General features: G+C 35.5%; 1 protein-coding gene across 2 annotated transcripts in view; it reads left to right on the top strand.

Annotated features, from left to right (window-relative positions):
* Positions 1-21287, top strand: part of LOC101023521 (disintegrin and metalloproteinase domain-containing protein 10) — a 138680-nt gene that overhangs the window by 63310 nt on the left and 54083 nt on the right. For both annotated transcript variants that reach the window (XM_031661274.1, XM_031661275.1), the window contains 3 exons: positions 3388-3506; positions 6454-6612; positions 20528-20628. In XM_031661274.1, the coding sequence (XP_031517134.1) occupies positions 3388-3506; positions 6454-6612; positions 20528-20628 (379 nt within the window). The remainder of the gene's footprint in view (positions 1-3387; positions 3507-6453; positions 6613-20527; positions 20629-21287) is intronic.

Here is a 21287-nt window from a genome sequence, read left to right on the forward strand (position 1 = left end):
TCTGCTAGTAGTGTGAAAGTCAGAATTGATTCATCTGTCCAAAGAGCAGTAGTTTTTGTTTTGTGTCTTAAGGTGTTATTTTAATTTACATTTCATTTTTTGAATAAGAAATATGTTCATATATTTTAAAATGTAAATGGCACAAAAGATATACAATGAGGTATCCTCCCCTCTCTTATTTCCCAGTCACCCACTTTCCATTCTTGTGGACGACCATTGTTATTAATTTATTGTGTATCTGTCAAGAAATTTGATGCACATTCTGATAACGCATACTCCCTTTAGGAATTTCTATATAGAATCAGATTTTTAATTTTGAGATGAATCTTGCTTGTTGTTCAGGGTTGGAGGTGCAGGGTATCGGGACCTTAGCCTACTGTAATCTCTTGTTTCCTAGTCTACGCTTATTCTGTTTTAGCTCTCCTTCTGGAGAAGTTGACTGGCGCGTCCCACCAACAACTGCAGTCAACTCCTCCGTGACTTTTCTAGCAGAGACCTTGCCTCACCTGTTTTAGCCAGGATGGTCTTGATCTCCTGATCCCATGCCTCGCCTCCCAGTGCTGGGTTTACAGGCATGAGCCACCACGCCCGGCCTTTCTTTCTTACTTAATATTACTTAGAGATCTATGATTTGATTACGTGGGAATATTTTAGAGTATTTTTTCTTCAACTCTGCAAGCAGTTATATGGATATACCCATAAATACGATTATGTACCATAAGTAAGTTAACTAGTTCTGTTGTTATTAATCATTTACTGTTTCAAACAGTGCTAACGTGAATAATTGTTCTGGGATATTTTCCAGCACCAGCACCCAGTTCTCTGATTCTCCGGACACTCAAGTGGTGTTCCAAATAATCTAGTAATTCAGCCTGCCAGTAAATATCTGGAGTTCAGTGCAGACTTCCACATACGACGCCCATTCCTACAACACCCTCGCTTCCACTCAGACACCACTTGTGTCCTGGGCCACCCTCAGCTCTTGACCACCTGCTATAAATTGGGGGTTCCCTCAACCTCCTCCTAAGGTTAGCTAATTTGTTAACCTGGCTGACAGAACTCAGGAAAACAGCCTACTCTTACCCCGCTGATCTACCCACAAACCCAACGTCCGTCAGCACTGTAACGCATGCTGTGCCCCATGCGCCCCTTAGGCACTACCTCCAATCAACTTTAGGTGTCTTACCAGCTCCTGGAAGCTGATCAGATCTCATTGTTTAAGAGTTTCTATAGTTTAATCTCCTGTCTTTCCCACCTCACTTTCTGGGGTGGAGTCAGTGGCTAGGGCTGAAATTCCAGTGCTCTTATAATTTGATCTTTCTGGTGACCAGCTGTATTCCAAGGTCACCTAGGGGACCCACTCTAAGTCACCGATTAGCATAAACTCAGATGTGAGTGAAATAGACTCATTATGAATAAGAGTGAAGAGACACCTATCACTGAGGATATTCCAAGGGTTTTAGTAGCTCTGCGCTGGTGAACTGTGACAAAGGTTGCAAGATTTGGCCTCTTAAGCATCTGTGGATTCAGTCAGCCTTGGATTGAAAATAATTCTCATGGTAGCATCTGTACTGAACATGTACAGAATTTCTTCTTTGTCATTATTCCCTAAACAATACAGTATAAGAACTATTTACATAGAATATACACTGTATGAGGTATTATGAGTAATTTTGAGATGATTTAAAATATATAGGAGGATGTGTATATACAAATACTGTACCATTTTGTATAAGGGACTTGAGTATTTGTAGAATTTGGTATCCTTGGGGGTCTTGTAACCAATCCCCTGTGGATACTGAGGGACGACTTTATATTTCTTTCTCTCTCTTTTTTTTTTTTTTTTTGAGACAGAGCCTCACTTTGTCACCCAGGCTGGAATACAGTGGTATGATCTTGGCTCACTGCAACCTACCCCTCCCAGGTTCAAGCAGTTCTCCTGCCTCAGCCTCCCCAGTAGCTGGAACTGGAGGTGCAAGCCACCATGCCTGGCTAAATTTTGTATTCTTAGTAGAGACAGGGTTTCATCATGTTGGCCAGGCTGGTCTTGAACTCCTGATCTCAGGTGATCCACCCGCCTCAGCCTCCCAAAGTTCTGGGATTACAGTCGTGAGCCACTGCACTTGGCTCGACTTTATATTTCTTATGCCACATTCTTTGTAGTATGGAAGTCATTTCACTTATGTGCAAGTATATATAAGATAAATTTCTAGAAGTGGAATTCTTGTATCAAAGGCTATGTGCATTTGTAATTTGGATTTTTTAAACCCGTTTTCCCGCCATATTGTACAAATTTATTCATGTCACAAATGTGTGAAGTGACTGTATGTTTCCCCATACAACTTAATGTGTTACAAATTTTTATTATTTAAAAAAACAAGGTTCTTATAGTACTCTGGAAAACATATATATGTAAAAAAAGAACATAATAATTTGTTGTAATTGTCAAAACAATTGAGTAGAAATTCCATTATGTTCAGACTTCTATAGCAATTGTAAAAGACTTGATACACTTTTAAGAGTTGAGTAATGTTAGCTAATTTGTTGCCATTTTATCATATATCTCCAATGTGCCAGGTACTGTGTTATGACTTTATATACATTATAATCTCTAATATTTAAAGTAATTTTACAAGATATATAGAATTTATTACCTTTATTTCACAGACAGGAATCTGAGCTAGTAAATTCTAGGCTTAAGATTTGATTCCAATTTGATTCTAAATTCTAGATTTTTGTCGTATCTTCAATTAATTTTACTTCAGTATTTTGATCTTTCCCTTTTTTTATGTAGAGGAGTAAAATTCCTCTGATTTCAGCCATTATCCTGGTCTTTCGGGGTTCCCAAATTGAATTTAGGAAGATTTATGTTATTTGCAACAATTAGAAGCCCCAGGGTAAAACAAAGAGCATACACACTTGTCTTTCTGAGAAGAGATGTTAAATACCCAATATATATTGCTGCTTTCGTATATACTTTCTTATTTGACTTGTAGAAAGTAGGGGAGAATAGCAAAGCTACAGAATTACTAGAGAGAGAAGACAGGCAGTGGTAAATAATAGTAATTGGGTCAGGAAGCCTGTTTTAGTCTCCAAGTAACTCAGTTGCTCTTTGAATATCTTGTTTTACTATGTGAGAATCACTCTATAGGCATTTGTTTTTAATATCCTAGACAGCAATTTATCTTATTAGAGTCCTACCACAGCTACTAAGTTGACTTTTAGAGCAGAATCTTTATTTAAAAATCTTGGTCAGTCAGCATATTTCACAAATAGACAAATTTCATAACAGTCCACATTTTGTAGACTTTTAAAAATAAAAAATAATTGTTTAAAATTTGGATCTTTTTAATTTCAGTTTTTCCCCCTTCCCATCCCATTTTACAGACATTTCAACCTACGAATGAAGAGGGACACTTCCCTTTTCAGTGATGAATTTAAAGTAGAAACATCAAATAAAGTACTTGATTATGATACCTCTCATATTTACACTGGACATATTTATGGTAAGTTGGACCTAACAGAACCCTTTTCTTTCATTTTTTTTTTCTACACAAAGATACTTATTTTGAAGTGTAAGCAGATATTTCAGAAAAGGTTATAAATCCAGAGGAGATTGAAGTCATCATGAAGGGTCTTTGAGAAATGAAGTAATGTTTGAACCTATCTTTACATGTATGTTTAATAGTGAATTATGAAATATCTGGCTTCTGAAAGGTATGAAATTTTGACTCAGTACCTTTAAACTACTAGAATTTTTAAAAATTTTAATGACTTCTATAATTTTCTGATTTTCCAAGTAAGAAATTAATAGTAACTTTGCTGTGTTTTATAAGAAAACAGGAAAAGTCTAAAAGGAAGCAGTAAAGATTATCTTAGCTGAAGATAATGTAACAAAGTTATCTGTAGGAAAGTCCTCCCAAGGCTCTTCTTCCTCAGAATCTATTTGCTTTATTCACAGTTCTAACAAATTTCTCTTACTGCATCAAATTAAAAGTGCATATTGGGGAGCGTCAGTGGCACACTTAACCCAATAGAAAGTTACATCTACTAGCAGTGTTGAAAGAACAGAACAATTATAGAAATCATAAAAAAGCTTAAAAAATGAAAATCTTCTGGGGGCGTTGAAGAGAGGCAAAGTGTCATTGTTTTGTAACTGTATATTAATAAGTATTCAAGATGATTCTCAGTTAAGACAGTGTTGAACTTTTTGAGATTATTTCTACGCGAGTGGTTTCTACTGAAAATAATAACGTAAAAAATTAAGTGCTTAAATAATTTTTTCTCATTTTTTGATTGTGCCAGATGAGTCATTTCTATACTTAAACTTTCTCATTTGTAGAATAAACCTAATAAATTCTTTAGCTTTTTTGTACTCTTACAATTCTGTAACCAAAGTAAAGCATTTTTCATCAGTAGATTTTCAATGTCAAACCTTAGTGTTCTATTATCTTCTTGATTATTTATCTTGCTGGGCAAATAACTTAGTAGTTCCTGCCCTTTTTTGCTAGGTGATGAGATCAAGAAAAGTACAAGGCTGTAAATGAGTTTGCAGATAAAAATCATGTTATTTAGGTCAGGCATGGTAGCACTCACACCTGTAATCCCAGTGCTTTGGGAGTCTGAGGCAGGAGGATTGCTTAAGACCTGGAGTTTGCGACCAGCCTGGGCAATATAGTGAGACCTTTTCTCTAAAAAAACGTAAAAAAAATTAGTTGTGGTGGCAAACCCGTAGTTTCAGTTAGATGGGAGGCTGAAGTGGGATGATTGCTGAGCCCAGGAGGTTGAGGCTACAGTGAGCTATGATTGTGCCACTGCACTATAGCCTGAGCGATAGACAGAGCCCCTGTTTCTTTATTCAAAAAAAAAAAAAAAAGTACTTAAAATACCAGTGTCTTGGGCTCTTACCTCCAGTCTATGACTAATGCAAAGGCAACTAATTAATGTTATTCTACAACTTAGAAATTGTGGAAGGCCTGATTTTTATTTTAATGAGAGAATTGTAATGGGTAAATTCAAGATTTAAAGCCCTCTCCCTCTACTTTCACCCTTTATGTCATTTGATTTTGGTGCTCACCTTTTCGTTGTGATTATATTAAAAACGAAAAGTACCTTTTTTCCTATTATTTCCTTTCACTGGAGAAGTATAATTGATGGGATAGTATTACAAATTTTTGTCCTATATCTTTAAAAGTACTGTTGGTATAGTTTTGTTCAAAGTTCCTCTGAAATATTTGACACTGTTTTGTTTAAAAGTGTATTTGTAGGCTGGGCATGGTGCCTCACGCCTGTAATCCCAGCACTTTAGGAGGCCGCTTTAGGAGGCCGAGGCAGGTGGATTGTTTGAGCCCAGGAGTTCCAGACAAGCCTGGGAAGCATAGCAAGGCCCCGTCTCTATCAAAAATACAAAAATTAGCTGGAGATGGTGGTGCACGCCTGTAGTTCCAGCTACTAGGGAGGCAGAGGTGGGAGGAATGCCTGAGCACAGGAGGTTGAGGCTGCACAGAGCCATGAGCTTGTGTCACTGTACTCCAGCCTGGGTGACAGAGCAAGACCTTGTCTCAAAAGCAAAACAAAACAAAACAAAACACAAAACCCCTAAGCATAGCGCAGAAGCCAAAAGGCCTGGCCCATTTGCAATGTATCGGATGGGAAAGGAGGTTTTTTTCTTGTGGTACCTGTAGCAAAATTTTCAAAAGATGCTTTGAATGTCTTTATTCTGAAAGTGTATATTTTATCAGTAGGTTTGCCTGCTTTCTTTTAAGTTTAAATTAATTTAACTATTAATTGTTTTGTTTTGTTTGTTTTGTTTTGTTTTGTTTTGAGACAAGGTCTTGCTCTTGTCACTCAGGCTGGAGTTCAGTGGTGCCATGTCAGCTCACAGCAACCTCCACCTCCAGGGTTCAAGTGATTCTTCTGCCCCAGCCTCCTTAGTAGCTGGACTTACAGGCGTGTGCCACCAGGCCCAGCTAATGTTTTCTGTGTTTTTAGTAGAGACAGGGTTTCACTATGTTAGCTAGGCTGGTCTCGAACTCCTGGCCTTGAGTGATCTGCCCGCCTCGGACCCCCAAAGTGCTGGGATTATAGGTGTGAACCACACTGTGCCGGGCCAATTTACAATTGTTGATGACTATTGCATACATGCTAGGCACTGAGCTAGATGCAAGGAATGTGGTTGGTAACAAGGCAGATACTCTATTTTTTATTGCTGTTATTAGTAGTTGTATATGTTTTAACTAAATACCAGTTGCTGTTCACATTTCACATTCTGCTTAATATATTTTATGTGAAAATTTCCATGGTAAATTTATATTCAGGAATTAACAATATATATGTGTATATATGTATGCATGTGTGTATATATACACACACACGTATATACACATATATATGAACAAATTTAACATTCATGTGCAAATTAAATTGTCAAGAATTTGTTGCTTTCATTAATAGGTGAAGAAGGAAGTTTTAGCCATGGGTCTGTTATTGATGGAAGATTTGAAGGATTCATCCAGACTCGTGGTGGCACATTTTATGTTGAGCCAGCAGAGAGATATATTAAAGACCGAACTCTGCCATTTCACTCTGTCATGTATCATGAAGATGATATTAGTAAGTACTTAAATTTTATCAAGTAGCCTTTTTCAAAAGGCATATAATAGTTAAAACTATGTGGAGACAAATGAAGCATTAGCTGTTGTCTTTCCTGAGTTACTAATCAGGCTAGAACATAGTTTTTACTAGCAATTGCTATTTAAGGAATAGTAGATATATGTAATGAGGCAATTTCCTTGTCAATCCATTGCCAGTACTACTTCGTTGATATGACACAACTAATTCTGTTTGAACTGTGAGAGTCAACCAAATCTGACTGAACTGGAAATTGTATATTTTGACATCAGCCAGTCTGTGTAATGCTAATACCTTTGTGTATGTGGCCTACTGAAGGTAGAAGAGCATCATTACTTCTTATGTAAATTTCAATGTGGGTATTTGTGTAGTATTTAAGGAATATTTTAGGTATTTTTGAAATTTTTAAGTCCATTGAGTATTTCTTTTTAGAATCTTAAAGTAATGACTTGACCTTAAGAGTCCAACTTTATCATGGATTTTGTTCTCTGCCATCTTTATATGATAATATTTTTCTGTTTTAAGAATAGAAAATGTATTTAGACTTTACCTTTTAATTATATTGTCCGTATATCCACAGTTATCCAGTTACTGGAAATGCTTCTTTGAAGTACCACAGAAACACATTTCTCTAATTTATATAGCTCTTAAATACCCATTTATTATTTTTTGACTGTAATTAGACTAGTCTCTCAATTTTTGCCTAGTTTCCTAACTTGGCAGCTTCTTCCTACGTAAGTTTTCCTTTGCATAGACAGGAATTTATTGTCAATGATTTTATTCTCACCTCTAGTAATACACTGACAAGCATTAACCATTTTGACTTTTTGCTCCATCAGCTCTGACAGTTTCTGTACTTCATCTGTCCAACTGCTCATTATCTCTGCTGCTAGATTACTATAGAAAATAGCATACGTATTCTAGGTAGGATGCATTTATGATTTTTAGCTACTTGTTAAATCATAAGCTTATCAGTGCTCCTTGCCTGTATTTTCATTCATCTCTATTTGATTCCTTTTCCAGTTTTAACTCCTGGTATTTCAAACTCTACCTTTCTTTTCAAGCTCTAAGCTATCATTCTCCTTCATAAGTAGGAATATGCATTCCTTTGCTTGCTTTTCTTTCTGCTGACAAAATTATTATTTACCTAGTTTATGTCTTGCTTTGTAATTTTCTTAGTAATTTAACCTTTTTTTGCAAGGTTACCTCCCCTGTCAGGGTATGTAAGTTCTCCAGATATAGTTTCTGTTTCTTTTGCTCCTTTAATATTCCAGGTATAATTTGTCTGTGCAGCAGGCTTTTCATAAATACTTAATGAAATACTGGAATATTTTTCTAGAGTGTTTTATCAAAATCAAGTAAAACCTTTTGAGGAAGGAAGGAGAGGAAAAGAGTAATCTGCCAGAATATTTTTTCCTTTGTATCATATTGTAATTGTACTTTCTTCATTGCTTTCTACTTCCTATCAGTGCCCTCTACTGTATTTGTTCTGCCTGTTTTGACTTCGGTTACTGTGCCTGTCTCTCGTTTTCCTTCTTCTGTTATCTACTTGAGTGTAGTTTAAGAATATTATTTTTTCCCACTTTTATTTATTTCTTGTAATATAATTGTATTTTTCACATATTGCTTCCAACAGTAATTTCCAAATATCTTAATAGGTGTCAATCTTTTTTTTCCCCCAAAGATGATGAGTTAGCTTGGAGGATGAATGACACTGCATGTTACTTGATTTTTTGTTCTTTTTGGCGTTTAAATGCTTTACCATTGATACCAGCTTTTATTTTATACTTGTTTAAGTAAATATATGTTTGTGGTAAGGAGACCTTTTTAACGTTCTTTTTATTATTAAGTATCAATGGTGGTGTTAGAATTTAAAAGCAGCCATCTTTAAGGTGATTTTATTTGTAACTTCTCAGGTAATTGGAATTGTAGGATGTGAGGATGGAAGTACAGAAGGAATAGCCTTAAACAGAGTTTTTAACGTTTACAAATTTAGACAATTGCTTTTGAAAAACTATCTAAAAATCTGTCAAGTGAACCATGGTTTAAGACAAGAAAACATCCATGTATTAGTCTTTTACTCTAAATAGTTGCTATATTTATATTCTATACCATGGTTGGGAAATTCTCTGCAGAGGGACAGATAGTAAATGTTTTTGGCTTTGAGAGCTGTATGTTTTATTGCAGCTACTCAGCTCTGCCATTGTAGCACAAGAACAGCCAAAGAAATACATAAATGAATAAACATGGGCTTTAAAAAAAATATTATTTATCTATCTATTTTTTTGGAGACAGAGCATTGCCCTGTTGCCCAGTCTGGAGTGCAGTGGTGTGATCATAGCTCACTATAGCCTCAACCTCCTAAGCTCAAATGATCCTGCTACCTCAGCCCTGTGAGTAGCTGAGACTTCAGGCATAAGCCACGGCTCCCAGTTAGCATGGCTGTTTTTAATAAAACTTCATAGACACTTAAAATTTTAATTTCATATATTTTTCATATGACATAAAATATCATTCTTTTGATTTTTTCTTTAACCATTTAAAAATGTAGAAACTACCCTTAGTTTTCATGTCAAACAAAAACAGATGGGAGGGCTCACTAAATTTAATAATTACTTTAATTGGTTCTTTAAATTCTCTGTGTAGAATATGACAGGTTCTAGAAGTAGTAGCAGGAGCAATAGTAAGAGTAACTATTATGGCTTAATGTATACCTGACACTGTATAAAAATCTTTACTTGCATTATTGAATTGAATTCTCACAATAACCTTATGAGATACTGGCACACCTATTATTCCCACTTTATAGGTGAAGGCTTAAACTGAGGCTTAGAAAACTTTTGTCACTTGATTGTGGACCTCCTGTTCTTTACCCTGTGCTGTTCTGCTTCACTCATGGAAGAAAGCTGTAAATTCTCACTGCCTTTACTTCAAGGATTTCTGGGGCTTTTCTGAAATCTGTAAGCCTCTCTAAAATCATACATTTGCATCTATTGCTGTTTTAAGCCGATATATCTCTCTTTAATATATTTAGCAGTGTTTATTTTATAACCAACTAACAGGGAAAGGATGCCCTTTAATGTATATTATTATTTTTATATAATTGGTTTAAGTACCAATAATTTATTTTCAGAAGTAAAGTACTACATGATTGTATCACTGTGAATGTTCTTAATTGAATTTGGTATCCTTGTATGTGTTATCCTTATCAAAAAGAAGCAAATGGTAGGGGAGGCATACTAACCTTGGATATAGCTTCTGATGAGAATTTGGCTACCCTCTTCTTACGACTGTTTTTGCAACTGAAGGCATAAATGTGTAGAACCACCATGAAAAATGATACTGCTGTTCTCCAGAACCTTGGGGAACGGCTTCTGAGACTGTACCAGAACACAGAGATAGTTTTCAGTGAAAATACTTAATAATTCCTCTAGATGTGATTGTGATAACTACATATTGTTATCAGCTTAAAATGCATACTTATTTAATTCTGTACTTAGGTAGTAAAAAACACTCTCTCCTAGGACGTGGAAGTGTGAACAGTTAATGACAAGGTAAGAATACCACTTAGTCCTCTGCTCCTTAGCAGAGTTTATTTTAAAGAAACTGAGAAAAACTGTTCCGTAAACTAGAATAGTATTGTTATTAACATGAACAGGTTTTAGGAATATCTGACTATATGATTGCTTGGAATTATTGGTTGTAATAATTCCCTTGCACCTTTTTTGTATACTACCTATCCAAGAGCTAAAGGTCTGAGTAATTTTTGTATGCTATACTTATAGAGAAATACTTTATCTCCAAATTAAAAAAATATATTTTAATTGTATATTAAAAGCTGCAGAATAAGTTATTTGGGTTTATTGCTTTCATTTCAGATTTATTATTTATTTTCCTTTGTGGGGTATAGGAAAGCCCAGAGAGGTTGAATTTGCCTCTGTCACCCAGGCTGGAGTGCAGTGGCGCCATCTTGGCTCGCTGCAACCTCCACCTTCTGGGTTCGAGCAATTCTCCTGCCTCAACCTCCCAAGTAGCTGGGACTACAGGCGTGCGCCATCACACCCAGCTAATTTTTGTATTTTTAGTAGAGACGGGGTTTCACCATGTTGACCAGGATGGTCTCTATCTCTTGACCTCATGATCTGCCCGCCTTGGCCTCCCAAAGTGCTGGGATTACAGGCTTGAGTCACTGCGTCGGACCTGAATTTGTCTATACCTTATAGTAGTAGGGCACCCTTACTTTTAGAATGTGTGTTAGCCATACCTATACTTACTTCTTCTTTCTCTTGTGCTTCAATGGGAAGACTTCCTGTTTCTTGTTCTAAAAAATTAAGATTGTTAAACTTTATTTTACCATTTCAAAATGGGGGCCTCTTCATTCATGTAGAGGCTTCCTCATCTGTGGAAATGTCGGGATGTTGCATCTAAAACTTTTAAAAAGTCACTTAGTTCCATGTTGTGCTTTTGAAGTTGTTTTGTGTCACTGTTAGTGACAGAGACAAAAGGAAGGAATATAAGAGGGAAGAAATAATTGAATTGGTAAGTATTGATAATAGCTAGCATTGTTTGTATCGTTCACATATAACAGGAAAACTGTTTTAAAAAACATTCTGGCTATACTTAGGTCCAATCTGGAGATTGGAAATCTGCATAAGCATGCTGAGTTGTGACAAACTGTGTAGCCAGCTGAAAAGTTGAGGTGTGGAGTGCTCTGATTGTTTTTCTGAACTCCCACAGTGCATATAAGTGTATTGATTAATCTCTCTACTATATGTTTTAATTTGTATGCTTTACTAAGCATTGATGTTAAATACTGAACTTATTTATACACAGTGATAGTATTTGAAAGAAATATAAAAATTTAGTGGTATTATTGACTCTGTCTTTTCCTTTTTTTCTGAGTTAATCTCTAGGTAAGTATAAATTAATTTTTCTAAACAACTCACAGGCACAAAAGCCGAAAAGTTGAGAAGGCCACAAGATACGGGAGTTATTTAAAGAATAATATTTAATTAGAAATGTAGGATACTACATTGGAAACTTAAAAAAAAGTCACAGAAAAAGAGACAGTGGCCGGGCTTGGTGGCTCACCCCTGTAATCCCAGCACTTTGGGTGGCCGAGGCGGGTGGATCATGAGGTCGGGAGATCGAGACCATCCTGGCTAACACAGTGAAACCCCGTCTCTACTAAAAATAAAAAAATTAGCCGGTCGTGGTGGCGGGTGCCTCTAGTCCCAGCTACTTGAGAGGTTGAGGCAGGAGAATGGTGTGAACCCAGCAGGCGGAGCTTGCAGTGAGCCGAGATCACCTGCACTCCAGCCTGGGTGACAGAGCGAGACTCTGTCTCAGAAAAAAAATAATAAAAAAACAAGAGACAGTGAGGGACTTAATTCTTTTTAGCAGAATCTGGAGAAAATATGCTTAAACTTTTCATATTGTGCATATTATGCATTTCATATTATGTAACTTTATATAAATGGGATAACAGTTGAAAATTTTAGATCAGGTTCTTTTCTGATTGGTTATATATGTATGTATATGTATACATGTATATTCATATATATTTGTCTTAAAACATAGATATGAAATATTTTAGCTGTAATGAAATACAATGAATTATTTCAGAAATATAAGATTTTTAAAACTAAAAAATTGTTATTAGAAGCATTTACAGTGTCAAAAAAACAGCTGCAGCTTTTTTTTTTTTTTGGCAATTACAGAGTGGTATTCAGTTAAGAGTAATACTTATTTTGTATAAGCTGCATCAGAGAGAAATGAAGATGAAAAACTACCATCTCCATATATAACTCATTTGTGCTGTGCACCAATAAGAACCTGTTTTAGATTTTCATGCTGGCTTACAACTCTCATACTGATTTAGGCAAAGTTAATGGTTATTGAAAATACCACCAGGATGGACTGTCTGTCTGTCCTTCCATCTATCTGTATTTTTTTTCTTTTTGCTCTCTCATCAACTGACTCTCAAGGATGGGCTATCTAGAGACACATTTGGTAGTGTGGTTAACTGTTAGTGTGTTAACTGTACAGTTTAAAAACAAAGCCTTACCTTTAAAGGCTTTAAAAGGAGTGAGTTGTGTATGGGGATGTTAAATAATTTGTAAACAAGGACAAACACTGTGCTAGAACCAGCTTATTCATTATGATCATCTTCATCTTCCTCCTCTTCCTCATCCTCTTCTTCCTCCTTTTCCTTATTCTTTTCAACTTCCTCACCTTCCTCCTCTTCTTTTTTTTTTCAGCATTGACGTCTCCCCCCCTGCTTTTTTTTTTCTTTTTGCTGCATCAGGCCTTCCTTTAGCTCAGTATGCAGCAATATCCATTTCTTAGTTTTTCTTCAGCTTCACAGCCTTCTTTTCATAAGGCTGCTTGTCATATGTACCTTATTGACTTCTTTCCGAGTTTCTTTGGAACATCACCAATGGATAGGTTTGGATATTCTCCTTAGATTTTTGGGCAGTACTCAGAACAAAATAAAAAGACTGAAGGAGCCCTCTTGAGTACATTGGGATCCCTAACCTTTTTTGTTTCTTCTTTAGGAGGGATATAAATTTCTCTTTAATAGCCATCCTTGTCCCCCTTTGTCATGTCTTCAGATTTTCCTTTCTCTTTAGCAGATACGGTTTTCCACCTCTCTGAGCACTTTTTGAAAATTCCGAGAAGTTAACTGAAGCATGAGTGCTGCTGCTTGTTCTCGTCCTGAAAGTTTGCTCTAAGAATGCATATGATGACATTTTGCCTCTTGTTTTCTTAGGATCTTCTTTTACCAAGTTTAGTTATTTTTCCTCAGAGAAGCACAGAGTCACCTAGTGCTCATCTGGCTGTCACTTGCCCCAGCACTGTCTCCTTGGAGGTCAGTGTACTGTAATGGCTATCAGAAATACATGATTATTTGAAAATAAAAAAAGCTTTTATGTTGTAAAGCAACTTTGAAAGTCACCCTAACAAGTAAAATTATATTTGAAATTTTTGTTTTTTTCTTTTGAGAACTATCTTCTCATGATTTTGTAGTGTTTGAAGTGTTTTACAGATAAATTGAATAAGAAATTTTATAATTTTAGTATTGTAAAATGCACTAGAATTCAACACCCTAAAGATGACGGAAACTGAAGCCTAGAGTTATAAAACTTGTGCAGTATGACATGGATCCATGTCTTTTGGCTTCCACTCCAGTGCTTTATTTCTGTTACGTTCTGAGTTAGGAGAGTTTAAAGGCTGCTAAAAGGCAAGAACTTAATGACAATAGAGACAATGACAGTAAGGATTAAAAAAAAAGTTATTTTTGGTATTGATTTTGAAGGTGAGCCATATTTACTACTGAAAAGGCAAATTTATATTTTAGGCTCACTGGAAACAATATGTATATATATTTATAGAGGTCTCACTATGTTGCCAGGCTTGTCTCGAGCTCTTGAGCTCAAGTGATCCTCCTGCTGCGGCCTCCCAAAGTGCTAAGATGACAGGTGTGAGCCACCATGCCTGGCCAGGGCTCAACTCTTATGAGTGATAAGTTATAGAAAAACTAGAAGAAATAGCATTTAGGAGTATGCGTACGTATATGTCCTAGGAATACTCGGAGCTAAACCTCAGGCTTTCACATCTCCTGTAGCATAATTCAAAGATTGATGTTTGTACCAGTGACCTTGTAAGAGTGCCTGAGGATATTGGTCCAGGACTCTGGCCCTGGAAAGAGCTGTTCTAAAGAGGCATTGTGAGATCTGGTTTATTATAGAAATGTTATATTCTCTTCATGATTTATAAATTGGGGGATTAGATAGAAAATCTCCATAAAGCAGTCTTGCTATCTTGTGTTTATATTTGAACATAAGTCTAGAATTCACCGATGTGGTTTTTATTGGTTTTAGCTTCTAGAGACTTCTTAGAATCATTTTTTATAGGCAAGCTTGTAGATCTACTAGTTAAAACTGTTTTTTGGTTTTAATTTGTTTGCTCAAGACCATACAAGTTAGTGGTCATGGTACATGGTAGGGAGAAGGCACAGAAGGTAATATGTCAAAGAACTGAGGCATGACATAAGTATGAAAAGAGTTAGAAATAAAATCAAGGTGATATATTAAAATGGCTTTATAACCTTATACATGTAATGTACTTTTTCTTGGTCTCATTTTCTTCAGGTATAAAATGAGGGTGTTAGATCATGGTGCTAATATCTCTTATCTCTTCTAAAAGTTAATGGTTCTGAACTACTTTTCCTTTAAAGGTGGAACTATCTTGATTGATCATGGCTGAGAGAAATAAAAAGTAAAAATAAAATATTTTTGTGCTGATTACCAAATGACTATATAAAATGGCTATTCTTATATGTAAATTAAGTATTTTGCTTAAGTAAATTAAATATTCTTTTATGTAAATTAAAATGAAATGTGTCCACCCCATTAACATTTTTGTGAATAGCCCTTCAGATCTCGCATGCCATTTTAAATTTCGTGTACAGTATATCTTAGGTCTCTTTCTGTGTCAATAAACATAGCTCTACATTTTTCCTTTAAATGGCTACATAAAATTTTGTTGTGTCCTTGATAAATATATTATTTACCAACCTGCCAACTAATGGATGTGTAGATTATTTCCTCTTTTTTACTGTTAAAAATTGCAACAGGTAACATTCTTGCACATATTTTCTCCCCTCAATATTTTTATGGGTTTTTTTTTAAGATTAATTTCCTAGAAGTAGCATTGTGAGACATATGCATTTTGATCTATATTGCCAGATATCTCTTTAAAAAGGTTACATAGATTTATACTGTTAGACCTATAAATTAAATATTGATTTAATAATACCTTAGTGTATAGTCTGTGGACACACTTCCCCAATTACTTAACAAAAATGTCTCCTATTTTTTTTTTTTAAATAAAGGATTTAATCAAGGTCTACACATTGCCGTTGATTGTCACATCTCTTTAGTCAGTATTACTCTTTTAACAGTTTGATTGAGGAAAAATTGATAGCAATAAGCTGCTTATATATAAAGTATATAATTCGATAACTTTCAACATATGCTTATGTCTATAAAACTATCATAGCATTTAAGATAGTGAACATGCCCATCACCCCCAAAAGCTTTCAGTGTAATTCTCTCCTCTACTCCCTGCTGCCCTCTTGCACTGATCTCTAGGTTAGTTTGTGCTTTCTAAATGTTATATAAACACAATTATACATTACGTACTCTTTAAGAAAATCTGGCTTTAACTCAGCATAAGTATTTTGGAATTCATCCATGTTGTATGTATTAAAAGTTAATTTTTTGTTGATAAATAGTAGTCTGTTGTGTGGATACCATGATTTATTAATACATTTGCCTGTTAAGGGACAATTGGGTTGGGTTACTACAGACAAAATTACTATAAGGTTTTTTGTATTAACTCATCAAGTATTACTCAATTAAAGAGAAGATAAATTTTGAAGAGGCAAGGGGATGAAATAACTACTAAGGACCAAAAAGTCTTGCTGTGTTGCCTGAGCTCTAGAGAGGGGGCATTTGGAAACAAGACAAGCAAAATACCCAAATAATTTTAATTTAACCTAGTAGCATATGCAGCATATACATTCTCTCTCCTCCAAGCTGATAATACAACTTAGGTGTAATCTCCTAGAATTTTTTCCAGACCTCACAGTTCTGGGTATCCTCTCTTTACTGCTGTTTATGTATTGATGAGTCTTCCTTATCTTTTGAATCCAGTAGGTTACAGGTCTTGGTCATATGACTGACCTTTGAGAGGCATGGAAGGAAACCAGCTGTTGACTGGATGAGTAAATTAAATTCAACCTGTGTTTAATAACCTGTGAATGGTTGCAGGGAGACCTTAACACTTGGGAAGTTGGTACTTAAATGCCATGCTTGTTTACATGTTGGACACCTCAGCTAGACTGAAAGCTCTTGAGAGTGCATGTTCTATGTCATTTATTTTTGTATCCCTGTTGTTTGGCATATAATAATTTTTCTTATTTGTTTGCTTAATAAATTAATGCAATTAAAAATAACATTGACATGTGATTAGGAAATTTATGTGTACACAGGTCTTAATTTTGAATGTTCTGTATGTTATAGTCAATCTGTAAAGTAGTTAGGAATTTAGAGCACACTTTGCTGTAGAAACAATTTAAAGTGTTAGACAATTCATATTTATTGTAGGTGGAATGAAGGCTAAAAGGAGGTTAAGGGAACCAGCAGTTTACAGGTCTTTGGTTACCAGATGACCTTTGAAAAGAGGCATAGAAACCAGATACTGGCTGAAAAATTAAATTCAACAAGTATTTATTGGTTTGTGAATATACAGGAAAGAGAATTTTAAAATTTCCCCTGAAGATTAAAAACCTTCAGGGGAATTTTCAGTAATAGAGAGTCAAAATGTGGTAAATGCTACAACAAGAATGTCATCAAAGCCCTGGGATAGTGCATACTACCTCAGTGAGGGAGCTTTAGGGAGATTTAGGAAGACTTCCCTGGGGAGGTGGAATTTGACTTGAACCTTGAAGATCTTTTGATTGCTAGAGGAGAGAATCTGTGATCACAGGAGAAGGGTCAGCCCTATTACTCTGGCTGCAACAATATTTCTTTTCAGTTGTCACAGCTTGGGAACTAGAGAAAGGAAAAGAGATTCACATGTTCTTTGGCCTAGAGTCACCCATTTATCCCTGTGTATAACTGTATAGTCCCAAGTCAAATACATGTAAATAATGGACACTTAAAGTTGGTATGTTACAAGTTTTCATTCCAAGTGTCAGTTGTAAGTTTTACAGGTTTAACAACTGATTAATTTGTTAATCAGCATTTTTTGAGGGCCTAATCTGTACAAGACACTTTTAGAAACTATCCATACAATAATGAATAGGGCTAAGGTTCTTGCTTAAACACTTTAGAGTCGAGTAATTCTATTTGTAATTGATCAGAACAATAAAGCAACATTTCTCTGGTTGACCTGACTCCCATTATCCCTTTGGCTGCCAATACCCTTTCTTTCTAAAACCCATGGGGTGGGAAGTGACATGCCTGGCCCTCCTTCTCATCTCTGTTTCCAGAGAGATCAGTGTTGTAAGTGCATGTGGAAAGTGGGGTCATCTTCAACTTCCTCCTCTTTCAAGGGACAATCACTCTGTGCTTTTCTTATGCCCACTTACCCTCCCAAAACAGAAATTAGACATGGGGATTGGGAAGACATGAGAATTGGTACTAGGGGGAAAGGACCTCCCATCCACTGGACTTAGGAGGAAGAACATTTGGAGTTCTTTCCTGTCTCCAAACTTTTCATTTCTTCTCAAAAGGAAAAAAAAAGGCCTATCCTTTCTTCTACTCTCCATCAGTGAATCCTTGTTGATGTTGGCAACTTTCGGAATAAATGGCGATTTTCATGGATAAGGACCCCACCCCATGATACCCTGGATATTAAAAAAAGTAATTTTTATGCAAAATAATATTATTCTATAGAAGTCATTCTATTTTAAATTCAATTAATGTAGATTTTTAAAAATTGGATTTGGTGATTCATGGCATATTATTGGAGGGATTACCACCCAGTTTTGACTATTAGAGAGTCATCTCATAGCCAGGGCCTTGGACCTAGCAGTTAAGTTTCTGAGCTGCCAGTCACATAAGGCAGAGGGGTACCCTGCTAGAAGTAGTGAGGATGGAAGAAGTGAGTATTTTATGCCTAGTTCTGTTCGACAGAGAATCTGAACTGTAAATATTCCTCCTCGAAAGAGTGGATGATTGAGAGTTAACTAGAGCTATTTCCTGCTTGAGGTAGAATCACAATATATGTACTATTTATATTTGTGTCTTGAACAGCAAAACAAAAGCAAGAGGCTGGCAGAGGAACTGGAAGAAAGGCAATAGATCTGAAGCTGATCTTTGTTTTAAATAGGCTGAATATTCTACACCCATGACTCATTCTTTGTGAAAGAATATGCTGTTTGGCCTTTTCAGGGGAACTACAGTGCATCCTATGATTTAGCATCTCAATGAGGGCTTATTCATTAGTTGAACAAAGGCTTTTTCTAGAAATGAGGATTATATTGTTAGTAATTTTAGAGGGAAAATGTCATTGTCCATTTTTATAGTTAATGTGGTGACCAAGGAAAACGGCGTCTTTTAGAAGTTTTGAAAGTATATGGGAAAAATTGTATGCTTGACCCTTTCTATTGGGAGAGTTTTGTGCTGACAGAATTTGAAGCATATATAAATACTGTTTTGTTGCTTTGGAAATATTTGGAAATTTTTTTTACCCTAAGTTTCAAGCTTTCAAAAGGAATTTATATTTTTAATTCATTATATTTGAAATTCAATTTATGAAGAAATAAAACACTAATTCTTTTAAAATTCCAATGTTTTAAGTAACAATGTACTAAATAAATGTTTTATTTTTTTGTTCCCCTATACATTAATAACCAATGGTAAGTGAGTTTTAGTGTTTTGACAAAAGATTTTAAAGGTCACAGAACAATTGTAATTTTTTCCCCGTTGATTGTTAAGATCATTTTGCATAGTTTCAGCTTGCATGGTCAGTTTTATGACTGGCAGTTACTGGTGTGGCAAAGTAAGAACTGCCTGGTGTTAACTAGGTGAATTAAATTGAGAATAGACTGGAAATTCAGTTGCTAGCTGGCATTAAGGAACTGCTTGAGGTTATAGATTATGACTTTTAAATGAGACTGGTCATAATTACTAGTTTTTCTTTAGCCTCATTCAGCTTCAGGAGGAGCTTCTCTCCTCCATAGTTACACTTCTGAAGTAAGAAAGACACCACTGCATTCACCATCAACTCCCTTCAAGGGTGTTGGGGTGGAGCACAAGGGAGTTGATGGTGAATGCAGTGGTGTAATTATAATAATAATTGACTATGGGATTTAAACTAAATAAGGAAGAAAAAGAATATCTTGTGATAGACAATAAGGTGGTAGCATTGAATTAAAGGGTCTTACTGATGTTAAAGGGTTGTTGGAGCCTAGAGGGAATGTGCTGAAAAGATGACTGGTGGAAAGAAAGTAGAATACTGGAAGTTGAGATTATGAAGCATTTTCAGTTACCAATAATGACAAGTTCAGAAGTGTAACTATGGAAATGAGAAGCTGAGGTAGGAAAAAAATCATTGGAGAAAAGAACTGAGTGTATTGGAAAGATCATCGTCATGAATGATGAATGATGATGAATGAATGGTGAATGATGTCGTCAGTCATGATGGGGTGGTGTCAGAGAGACTGACAGTGGGTCAGGATCTAAAAATAAGGAAATAAGGGCAGTAGTGACTTGGGTGACAACAAATGCCTGTAATAAGTTGAGGTAGTCAGTGATACAGTCTCATGACTGTAAAAATTGAGCTACTGTGAGAATAGTGTTAATGGTCCTAAGGGAGAAAGTGGTAGAAAGTTGTGTTTTGTGAAATGAGGGGTGGGGGAGTATCTTCCCAAGAATAGGCAGAGTTTTGGGGTTCTCCTTTATTTTTGCTAGTGTCCTCCTGATGGAGGTCAGGAATGCTGCAGAAGGATTCTCTTGACCCCTGCCAGATGATGGACCAGAAACATAAATATTATCTTGATGATAGCCAAATTCAGTATATTGGTGATAGGGTCAGAATAATGAGTGATTACTATCCTTTTTTAGAAATCACAAATCATCTGTATGACAAAAAGCTAAAGACCAGTGGTTTTTATTGAGGGAGAACTTAGGAGCCTGCTAGGTTTTAACATTAAAATGCCTAGCATAATGCCTTTTCCATAGGTACTCAATAAACATTTATGGTTTTCATTAGTTAAGACAGTTAAATTTTTATTTATTTATTTATAAATATTTATTTATAAATTATTTATAATTGGTTATACCTAAATATGTGACAGTAACGATGTTTCTTTTTTGTATTTTAGACTATCCCCATAAATACGGTCCTCAGGGGGGCTGTGCAGATCATTCAGTATTTGAAAGAATGAGGAAATACCAGATGACTGGTGTAGAGGAAGTAACACAGGTAAGGATTTTAACACTAGCTTGCATTTAGGAAATGGAAATGAACTTGAGGATGTATATCTGCATTTAAAAATGTATGTTCTAGAATTTCTGAAAGATTTATACCACTATGGGGAGTGTTTTTTAATGCTCAAAGAGGCCAGGTAACAGGCCAGTAAGAAAAAGATGGGGCTGAGGTTTGAATACAAATATATGTGACCCAAGAAAAATTACACGTCTAAAATATACTATCCTTTACATATTTTGTTATAAAAGAAAACAAATGTTTTATATAAACGTAAATATTTATATTAGTATTAAAATTAGAGTGACCACTTGCCTTGGTTTGCCAAGGTATTCCTCATTTTTAACACTGAACGTTGTATGTTGACAGACAATCTGATTAGTCATGTTAATAAAAATCTCAGGGCTTTTCATATTTTAATTCTTCTTTTTTTCCCCCTCCTCTTTCTTTAGTCATAGGTGACAGGTTATAGTTATTCAAAACGTAAGTTCAAAATGAGAAAACATTTTTTCTTTTATGATAAAACATTTATTGTATATTTTGGACATCCTTTCTAAAAGTAGTGTGGTAGAGTAATGTTTCCTGAGCCATGAATATTTGTATTCAGATCTGTTCCTTGATCAGTAAAATGGCATAAACAGTTCTGTTTCAGGTGG

The sequence above is a fragment of the Papio anubis genome, unplaced genomic scaffold (assembly GCF_008728515.1).
Source record: "Papio anubis isolate 15944 unplaced genomic scaffold, Panubis1.0 scaffold123, whole genome shotgun sequence".
Taxonomy (NCBI): domain Eukaryota; kingdom Metazoa; phylum Chordata; class Mammalia; order Primates; family Cercopithecidae; genus Papio; species Papio anubis.